We start from the raw sequence: 10905 nt of genomic DNA, 5'->3' as shown, positions 1-10905 counted from the left end.
CACATGCAAAGCGTTGAATTGCACACTGACTCCCATGCTTTACTCTATCTTCTCCCTTTCACGTAATTGGTCCAAAAACTTTTGTCAAAAATAAAATAAAATTTGTCAACCATCTTGATTTATGCATTGATAGCCGGAAAGATTACTACAAAATTCCCAAACACAGACAAATGGATTCAAGCGTTTATAAGAGGTCAACATTTGAGACGGTTGTTAATTTAATTGTGTAGGCCTCACATTATCCGTTTGCCTGCCGGAGATATTAGAAAAAAAAAAAAGGATTTTTTTTTTTTGTTTGTTCATCATCAGTCTTTGTTGATTGCACTTGAATTTTGCATATGGAGGAAGGACGAACTACAAAGTGCTTGACTCCCCCCAGTGGACTTCAAATCTTCTGTGCCCAAGTAGTTTCTGTCCCTTATTTGTACAGCTGTCACGTGTCTCTAGTCTTTTGTTAATCCAAACTCAAATAAATCGATAATAATCGGTTTACAAATTTGGCCATTGTTCCTTTTAACTTTTATACCAGCTTCTTTGTGAATAGCGGGATCTTTCACCATCTACTATATGCTACAGCATCATTTACACACAAATTGGAAAATATATAACCGAGAGTGAGGCTGCAGTTTTACAAGCGTATAAATTTGGAAATGGAATATGCATGGAAGTCAACAATAAGCAATCCGCAATATTCATCATAAATACAACACTTGAAACGTTTCTTATATTTCTAGGAAAACATTTACATAATGCATTAATCTTCAGCTAGGACAAAAGTTAGTGTATACTTTTTTAAAAGAAAAGAAAAAAAAAAGAGGGGGTTATATTGTTCATTATTTCAGTCTCTAGAGACATGTGACAGCTGTACAAATAAGGGACGAAGAGAACAGAGACTACTTTGAGGACAGAGAATTTGAAGCCCCCGAGTGATCCAGATCCAATCATGTGTCGTGGTACAGGGATGATTTTGTGAAAATGCACAAAAGTTCCGATTCCAACCATTACAAGTTTTAGGACTTTGTTTTACTGGTAAAAGCATAATTGTGGACACTTCCTCGATAGAGTTAGGTTTTGGGAATTTGAACCATAAGCTTTCAAAAAGTCATTCAATCAAGGCTTGGTTTTGCGGCGAAACCAACGAAATTGATTAAGATTCAAGGTCTTGGTACGTTTTCCTTGGTTAGGTTTTGAAGTTAATGATCAGAGAGACGACTCTATGAAAAGAATTTTAATTAATTCTGTGAGAATTTATAAGGCTTAGATAGAAAGTATGGTAGCTTTGGAAAGGGCTGATAAAAGGTTCATGGCTCTGCCTTCTCAATTCTCGTTGTTCCAACAATCAGTACAATATTTTCGTACTTTAAGAGTCTTTTTACTCAAGGGAAAAACCGACTTTTCATCTGACGAATTTCGCATTAATATGTTTTACTTAAAAACCGAAGAATCAGGTTGGGTGTTTGGTCTAGTGGTATGATTCGCGCTTCGGGTGCGAGGGTGTTGCGAGAATCCTCGCGAGTTCGATTCTCGCAACACCCCCTACCAGCCGTTTTTTTCCCACAGGAATGAGGAAACCACCGCAGAACCCTTTCACTGTTCAACAAAAGCACTTCTTAGCATATTAAGTGTATTTGTTGTGTCATACTTTTTTGGAGTAGAACGAGCTAATTTGCAGAAGAATAACTTGACAACATCCGTGACCTTCATAATGTAATAGACGCTTTACAGGTTGTTGACCAACCTTAAATGAAGACTACTCCCCGATTTTTATTTTTTATTTTTTATTTTTTTTGGTGAAAAGACTAGTCCTTGATGCTCATACAACACCACCACTTGCAAAAAATTTTGATACAATATTTTGTTTGGACAGCTGATTATTTTTCTAAATATATTTGCTTACATTATCATTACAATTTTCAATATACCTTTTTATCTTTTTAATTACCTTTTTATCTCACATACATCATATTACAAAAAATGCTACAGTAAAAATATTTCAAATAACTTACGATCCAAACAAACTTATTATTAATGTTTCCACTTTAATTTGATAGTGAAGCTTCTCTTTGTTTGTCCAACCGCAGAAGTGAAATAATGGCATTTTCTCTTGATAGTAAATCGAAACAAGACCAGGACATTTAAGAAGGTTACTGACATCAGATGAAAATGTAGCAGTATTCGAGGATAATGGTGTAGCTCGCTAAAAGAAAGAGAAAAGGCTAGAAAGGCACCGGAAAAAGGGAAACTTTGTCTGACAATCACTGGCTTTTTACCCAGAAAATACAATATGAAAACTGCTTCTTCATTCGTAAACTATTCCTATGATTTGTCATTTTCTTAGTATCCATCACGCACACTATTATTTTAGGCTCAGCACAAGAGTTCCTACTACAAGTTAATAGTTTTTTTTTTTTGGGGAAATACACTGCAAGTTAGTAGTAGTTAATACCCCAGCTTAGAAACTGGCCTAAGGTAAGAAAATTTTTTAGGTACGATGTCTTGTTTGGATTGCAGTTTTTCGTCGAAAAATTACGTTATTTTTTGTGATCACATTTTTTTATTATTTTTTTCCCTCACATACGTCAAATCATTACGATATTTTTTTCATGAAAAATCATGAAAAATACAATACAAACACAAAATTCTCATCAAGTATGTTGCCTTCGAAACGTACACTGGTTTCCAATGAATTATATAGTAGTGTATAAATTTAAAAAACCACAAAATGTAACAGTAAGGATGATCTCTGAGGGATGCATAATTAGGAGTGCTTGCAAGGAGGTAGTGGAGCTCCACACAAGCCAGGATTGCCTAAAAATGCAGTCTTTGGGATGGTGGCGTTGTGAGCAGGAATTCTTCCACTTAGCTTGTTCCCAGCGACGTCAAATTCTTGGAGCGATTTTAGATTCAGAACTTCTTCCGGGATTTCACCACTCAAATAGTTATGCGATAGCAGTAAAGTCATCAGTCCACTTAATTTTCCTAGTGACTTCGGTATGGACCCTTCTAGTCGATTGTGCGACAGAATTAGGATAACAAGGGAAGCTAATGACGGTTCGTCTCCAATGGCCTCCTCCATGGAACCACTAAATAGATTGTAGGAAAGATCAATGGAGTTATAGCGCCCAAGTGGATCTTGGAAATGTTTCGACAAAATGGTTTTCAGCCCTCCCGAGAATTTGTTGGAGTGAAGATCAAGATCCATCAGAAGGGAGAGATTCTTGAATTCCTCCGGAATTGAAGAGTGGAATGCATTCTTCGATAAATTCAGATAGGAGAGGTTTGTCATGTTTCCTATCCAATTGGGCAATTTCCCTGTCAGTGCATTGTCTGATAAATCCAGAGTTGACAGTGATGATGAAGCCAACCATTGTGGAAGCTGTCCTTGGAGACCTGTTTTAGCCAACAAGAGGCGAAATACCTTTAATTCTTGGAACCAATTGGGTATGCTCACTAGTCCAAGAGGATTAAATGACAGGTCCAACGACTGTAATCTCTGCAATTGAGCTACCTGTGGAGGGATCGGACCACTGAGTTGGTTTCGTGACAAATCTAGCGTCTGTAAGTTTCGCAGATTGCCAAAACTTGATGGGATCTTTCCTGTGAAGATGTTATTGGAGAAGAATATATCTGTAAGACCAGCAAGATGTCCTATAGTTGCAGGTAGTTTCCCAGTAAGCCTGTTGTTCTCAAAGATCAGTCTTTGAATATTCCGAAGATTGCCAATTGATGCTGGGATGCTGCCAGTTAACGTGTTGTCTGATAAACGGCAAAACTGTAATGAATAGAGTCCAGAGATAGAAGGAGGAATGCTTCCACTAAGCTGATTATGATTTGCATATAACAGCACTAAATTGGAGAGGCCACCAATTGATTCTGGTATCTTTCCAGTCAATTGGTTATACGAAAAATCAACATACTCTAGATCCTTGAGATTTCCAAGACTTTCTGGAATACTACCAGAGAAGCTGTTTTGGAAAATGTCAAGCTTAGTCAGTGAAACTAACTTGCCAATAGAAGACGGTATTGGACCGGACAGTCTATTTCCTGAAAGCCCAAGTTCTGAAAGCAATGTTAAAGATTCAAAGATAGGTGAAGGTACAGTACCAGATAGCTGATTGTCGCTGAGATATAGCTTCTTCAGCTTGTATAGATATCGCAATGCAACAGGTATGGATCCCGTAATCTTGTTTGAATCGAGAAAAAGATGTGTCAGGCGCGATAACTTGCCAAATTCGGGAGGAATGTGACCCTGCAAATCCTTGAGGTTGCTGAGGTCGAGCAATTGAAGATAGGAGATGTTGGCAAGCAAAGGAGATAAAGTTCCGGACATGGATGTATCGAGTATGAAGTCATCACCAGTAAGGCCAGATCGAGAGACGTTCACTACTCTGCCAGAGGAGTCACAAGCGATACCGTGCCAGCTTTTACAGCAATCTGTTGCTGGAGCCCATGTATGGAGCAATTTTGAGGGGTCTGATGTGATCTTGTTCTTGAAGTCTAGCAGCGCTGCCTTGTCCGCTGGATGACAAGCATCAGATGTTAACAATGAGGCAGAGAAGAGGAAGAAACTGAAGATTAGCAGAAGTGCCCTTCTTTGGCACCAGGTGCATATAGGATTCAGCACCTTTGTCATTGTGAATTCTGAGTAATATGCAAATGAGCTTTTTGGCTGAAGCTGCACACTGTTAAATGGTAGTGTGCGGAATTAATTCAACCTCTGGGTGTGATTGGTCTTTAGATAGCTTACAAGGCATTCTGCTTGCAATTATGAAGCGTACAGATTCGGTAAAATATAATTAAACATGCTTGCCTAGTACTTTTTTTTTTAAGAGTTCTATTTATATTTGGAAAGAGATTGGATTCAGAAATGTTTCTTGACTTTGTCTTCAAATGGAGGGGATAATGACCAAGACCGAAGCTCTGGAGCAAGTGATCCATTTCCAACTTTTTCACGAGTGGTTAATGATTCTCCCGAGTCCTAAATGCCTGCGCAGCTGTTGACCCGAGGGAAATGGAAAAAGATTAGCTGCCGATTGCGAGACTTGGCCAGTCACCATTATTTAAGAGGGTATGCTTTCGCTCGTGACGCTTCTTCATTCTGAGTTTAAGAAAAATGTTGGGAGCAGCAGCCTAAGACTAAGCATTCCGCCAGTTAGCTATATCGTGATTCTCCCAACCGCCAAAGCGGATAGAAGTTGACTGCGGGTCGAAGTTGGCCATGAGCTCCTCCATCCTAGTGGTAGTGGAGGTTAAACAATAAAGTTGAAATCGTGGGGAGAATTTGCACCATTAAGCACCTTTCTAGTGGGGGTGAAGGTGTTTTGAAGCATATGATTTGCAGACAGTGGAAAATGACGGGGACAGCTGATGAAACAAATACATAAAGTTCCAAGCACCATTAGAGTTGAGGATACGTGGCTAGACCCAAAGAAACAAGTCGGGAAGTATCAGACTTGATGGTTCAAACAAAGTCACCATCATCATCCATCAAGAATTACAAACCAGAGAACAAAATGCTCCATAATTTGTTACTACTTCAGAGTGGATGCTGTCTGCCAGTTTCAATGGCCAAAAAGCACAAACAATAATAATATGTGTCTGATCCAAAGAAGCGTCACATAAGTTGTACCATTGAAGGTGGAAGGAACTTTCTTGAATAGCAAGCGAGGACTCTATGAAGTATGCAATCGTTATAGGAAACAGAAAGTGTTGTCCCACTCCTCGTTAAAGAAAGCCTTAACAAACAAAGTCAGTTGACAATTTACCAGAACAGTAGGATTTAGCCCGTCTGCGCTTCCTACCTCAAAAAGGCTAAAGTTAAGAGCTTCCACAAATTTCCTACTGATGCGGCTACTTAAAAATTATCAACATCATCAGGGGGATAAATTTTGCTTTCTTCCATGCTCTCAAAATCTTGAAAACATTTATAGTAATACAATTCACGGGCTTCTAGTGCAGAAGGTAAAACCACATCCCAAATCTTCCCCATCCACACGGGAACTCCAACACACCGAAAGAGGGAAAACCACGGAAAAATGATACAACTTTCAGCCAATAATAATCGCCAGAATTGGCAGCATTGTACCATCCTAGATCATAAGCTCTCTGTATCATTTCTTTGCCTTGGGAAATGCAGCAGACTCCTGGAGGCCAGGAAGCTAGTTAGACTAGCATTTCCTTTCGTATCTCTCTCACAACTCTCAAACAAACAATAATAAATAAAAGAGATCATTTCTTCTACTCTCTCTCTCAAGCTCTGGAACAACATAATATTGAATGAAATTCGTGTCCATCATATCTTCTCTTTTCTGTACTAAATTCCCTAGTGGGTCTTTAGCCTCAGGCATAAACAAACTGCACAAATGCATTCCTGAGGATAAGAAAATAGCAGGTCAATCAATGGCATTGGGAAGGGCACAGTAGCCTTGATGCTATCTGTTTTGATTCAGGCCCTCATTGATCTCTATCTTGAATCATCATCACATATTCACATGGGATGGGAGTCCATGTCTTCTTCAACTACCCCGCCTTGTTTCCATTGAAAGGTGAGTCACATAATCTGGAAATATTTCTTTATGTCAACGTCTTTATTAATTTTCTAGCACAAGATTATCATTTATCATTGGCATCCCTAACACAAGCACACTTCATACACTATACACATAAATCTCTCCCTCCCCGGGAAGAGAATCACGAATTGCCCAATCTAAAAATTGAAGGAATTGCTACAACATAAACACAAGACCCACCCCATTATACCTACCTATTCTCAAGGAATAAATGGGGCAAAGGCTTTGCACTCCATCAAAGACTTCTGCTCCCCACCATCACAAAAGAATAATCTCAGAGGACACCGGTACAAGCAATTGTCTCCCAAATTAATCGTAACCGAACCCGGTTTCAAACCCAGAAACTGCCCCGGTATGGGTCCGAACAAGTAGTTTCCCCCAAGCAATAGCCTCTCAAATTGGGAGACCCCTTGACCCTGCGGCAACAGTACCTTCAGGGCATATTGTGTCGGTATCATGCCCGTCAACTTATTGTTTTCCAACGTCAAAGCTGACAATTTGGGCATCATGCCCAAGAACCCAGGCAGAAACCCACGGATCTCATTATTACTCAAATCAATAGCAATGACCTCACTATTCAGACCTGAATTCGCCGGAGCCTCGACCCACCCCAGTTGATTATAAGACAGAGTCAGCTGTTCCAAGGACGGGTGAGTGAACAGGCTCGCGGGAACTGACCCGCTGAGTTTGTTATGACTCAGGTCCAAGACTTGTAGATAAGGCAAGTTACTCAAACTAGCCGGAAGGCTTCCCTCTATGCTGTTATTCCTCATGGAAAGCTCGACGAGGGATGCCGGAAATGTGGCAGGAAGCTCCCCGGAGATGGCATTGTTACTAGCATCAAGAAAATAGAGGTCGCCCAGTTGGCCCAGCTCAGGGAACGGGCCAGCGAACTTATTCCCTTGAATTTCGAGCCTTTTTAAATTAGACAACCCGTTGAGACTTGATGGGATCGTCCCCTCAAGATTGTTGTTATCGAGGTACATCTCCTCGAGGCTGGAAAGAGCGCCGAGAGAGTCAGGCACCGAGCCCGAGAACGAGTTGCCGGAAAGACCGAGTTGCTGAAGCCGAGTCAAGTAGGAGAAGGAGTCGGGAATCCCGCCAGTGAAATGATTCCCGGAGAGATCAAGCTTCTGAAGATAAGGCAATTCCCAGGAAACAGAAGCGAGTGAGCCCGAGTAACCCGCCTGGTCAAGAGCGAGTTCGGTGACTCGGCTCCCGGAAGGCAGGACGACGTCACACCTCAGGCCGCAGGTGAACCTATCGCCGAAAAGATTATCACACGGGTCGACCCCGAAATCCCAGGAGCTCAAACACGAGCCAGGAGTCACCGACTTGGGGTCGACACTGTCTTTGAGCTGCTTCAAGACTGAAACATCTTTCCAATATGTTTTAGAGTGTGCATGCAAGAACATTAGCTGGAGGATGATTAAGACCAAACCTGAAGAAAAAGAGAGTAGGCAAAGAGAGCCCATCTTGTTAATTTGCTTAGTCTTTCAATTTCTGGTATTTATGAAGTGAAGAGTGTAGTACTCATTATTAGTAGATAAGATGAGGGAAGCAGAAGGAAGGAAGCAAGGAAGGGAGAACGGAAAGAAGTGGTGATGGATGATGATGGAGGATGGGGGCAGGGTGGGATTTTGTCCTTGGGGTGCTGTGGGGTTTCAGTGCTGCAGCTTTCAGTGTTGATAGCGCCACACAAAGAAAGATCTTTTCATTTCATTTGGGAATTGGAAGGAAACATAGGAGACATGGGGGGTTGTGAGTGCTTTGATCACGGGTGGAGGTGTCAGAAATACAGACTTCTTCTGCAGAGAGGAGGAGTCCCACAGGAGAATCCACCATTACTGACTACACAGTTGCTTATGTTTCTTTGATTAACACGACACTGCTGTATTTAGCATTTTTTTTAAAAAAATAATAAAAAAAGAAAAAGAAAACAAAGGAACAGTAGAGAACCAGTGATTAATGAAGGGTTGGGGGAGCTGGAAGCCAGGAATTGAATTTGGTAGGGAAATTGCTGTGCTGTATCTGTCCCGGGGAGCCATGCGATTAAGCAATTTATAGTCTTAGAAAGTGGGGATCCTTTTTCTTTTCGAAAAAAAAAAGAAAGAAAGAGAGAATCTTTTTCTTTTTTTCTTTAAATAAGTTAAAAATCTTCCAGCCAGCTTCAGCTTCTAACGTTAACTGGCAACGCATTAACGAACGCCTTCATGAAATAAAATAAAATACACTACTGCTGTCCCGCATCAGAGTTCTCTTTAGGTGGAGTTGATAACTTTGAGTATATATCGGACCACTGCTCTCTCTATCTCTCTCTTTCTTTCTGATAGAATATTATTTAAAATATTATTTAAGATGATTACGGTAATATTTTTTATAATATGATATGTATGAAATAAAAAAATATTTAAAAATATAAAAAAATTAATTAAAAAATATGTCTATAATACATGCGAAATATTATTTTGAATAATTTGCTATCCATTGTACGAAGGAAAAAATTCTTGCTCTTGGTCTTGAAGTCGATATATAGACCTTACTTGAATTTTATTTTATTTTTTGCTGCAAATGGGAGTTGAAACCCCACCTATTGTCCCTTCTTGATGGCTACGAGTCAAGCGCAGTGGTTTAATCTTTTAATGTCATTCGAGAGGAGGTATTGGGGAGAGAGTTGCAAATGTTACATAACTAACCAAAAAAGGGACTTCTTTGTGTGTGAAAATGATTGAAAATGGTTGGTTGTGCAATCAACTTTACACGCGTAACGCTACAAATCTTGCCTTAAAAAAAGGGATTAATCATTTTTCGAGCAAGAGGAATTCCATTTTCCATTCCTCTTAATTATCCTGTAAAAACATATACTCTAACTAAGCCACCTTTACTTGGTACACAAGAACATCTAACGTCACGTCCAATAGAAAGTCCCATAAGATGCATGAGAATTTCCATGGACATAAGCATGTGGTCATCTGGCTTACCTTGTGGTAGATATTAATCTTAAACCATCAAACATGTGGGTCAAAATTATCTTTTCAGTAAAGGGCTTCATTGTTGACTATTTTTCCTTTCAATAACCAAATAAGATAGAATTATGCGTGCATCGTTTTGACAGTTTAAAGAGATATATATGGTCACCATATTGTGAATTATTTTCTTTTTTTCTTTTTACTTGACAGTAGATCAATAATTGAAGAGTCAAATACAAAATGACCGTTTTTAAGACTATACTTGGTTGATTTTATAGCCAGGAAAATTTATATTGTGTTTGGGTTGTAAATTTCTGGAGTTTTTGTAAAATAAATGTATAGTAACGATTTGATATATGTGACGTAAAAAAATAATCAAAAAATGTATTTACGAAAAACGTAAAAATATTTTTGATAAAAAAAATTCCCTTTCCATACAAGGTCATATACATTCTTTCGAGGCACGTGTTTATAAAACACTCCAATAATACGTTGTTCAACCCATAAAATAGAACGTCTTAAATTCCCTTCGCATCTTGTAGTGGTTGCCACCGGAGAATATGAACATGCCATGTTCTGATGAAAATTCACATTTTTCCATTTACTACAGACACCCCAATTGCCTGCAACCAACCCTGCCTAGGCATCTTCAACAATATTCGATCCATGGAAATTAATTAATTATGTGCGCCAATAAGTGGAAAAGCACACTTTCAACTTTCATGAGGCACGTCACATCTCACCACTCCTCTACCAAATCAAGCTACCAAACTATCTACTATCATCATTTTCTTCAACTACAGTATAAAACTACAATATAAAAAAAAGTCATAAACGTTTCAATATTTGGATGTGGTCCGGTATGCCACATATGGTGAACTACTAACTTCCAGAAATCCCTCAAGCTGGCACTGAATTTGGTAGCATCAGCATGTATGTTGTTTATTATTATTATTATTGATGTTCAATAATTGCTAACTAACTTCGAAATATTGTTGAAGTTGGCTTTTCTAAAATATCAACACCTCAACTACACATTACCCTTTTTTAAAATATTCAGCGTCACGTTATCTAGGGGCCGAGAGAATGTATATGCAAATTCTACTAGTAACAAATCATGAGTACTTTAAAACTAATCCGACCCCCCACTAGCCCTTCCCATACCCTTTATCTTCAGAAAGAAAAAGGGACCAAATCTTTTGCTGGGATGGCCTATCACCTTATCTGATGACCCCAATATCGATTGCATCACGTTTTGAAGTGGATGAAGGTGAAAAAGTAGCTTCCTGGGAGACTCTATTAAGCCTTAATAACTAGCTAAAATGTCCAATTAACGTCCTTTGCGTTGAAAGAAAGTCACAGGGAAA

At 39.3% G+C, this 10905-nt stretch overlaps 2 protein-coding genes across 2 annotated transcripts; both read right to left on the bottom strand.

Moving 5' to 3' along the window:
- Window positions 1-2639: 2639 nt before the first annotated feature.
- Window positions 2640-5538, bottom strand: LOC113698880 (uncharacterized). Its single transcript, XM_027218840.2, has one exon. The coding sequence runs from the start codon at window positions 4631-4633 to the stop codon at window positions 2759-2761; it is 1875 nt and encodes a 624-aa protein (XP_027074641.1). The 5' UTR covers window positions 4634-5538; the 3' UTR covers window positions 2640-2758.
- Window positions 5539-5878: 340 nt separating this feature from the next.
- Window positions 5879-8605, bottom strand: LOC113698881 (uncharacterized). Its single transcript, XM_027218841.2, has 2 exons — window positions 6764-8605; window positions 5879-6559 (listed from the first exon to the last, which is right to left on the bottom strand). The coding sequence occupies exon 1, from the start codon at window positions 8042-8044 to the stop codon at window positions 6770-6772; it is 1275 nt and encodes a 424-aa protein (XP_027074642.1). The 5' UTR covers window positions 8045-8605; the 3' UTR covers window positions 5879-6559; window positions 6764-6769.
- Between the last annotated feature and the right edge of the window lie 2300 nt (window positions 8606-10905).

This window comes from Coffea arabica, chromosome 7c, assembly GCF_036785885.1.
Source record: "Coffea arabica cultivar ET-39 chromosome 7c, Coffea Arabica ET-39 HiFi, whole genome shotgun sequence".
Classification (NCBI taxonomy): Eukaryota; Viridiplantae; Streptophyta; class Magnoliopsida; order Gentianales; family Rubiaceae; genus Coffea; species Coffea arabica.
This window is presented reverse-complemented; position numbering and strand designations above follow the sequence as displayed.

Excerpts from the sequence above, each read along its gene's own strand:
- LOC113698880 (XM_027218840.2), bottom strand. The coding sequence starts at position 4,633 with ATGACAAAGGTGCTGAATCCTATATGCACCTGGTGCCAAAGAAGGGCA.
- LOC113698881 (XM_027218841.2), bottom strand. The coding sequence starts at position 8,044 with ATGGGCTCTCTTTGCCTACTCTCTTTTTCTTCAGGTTTGGTCTTAATC.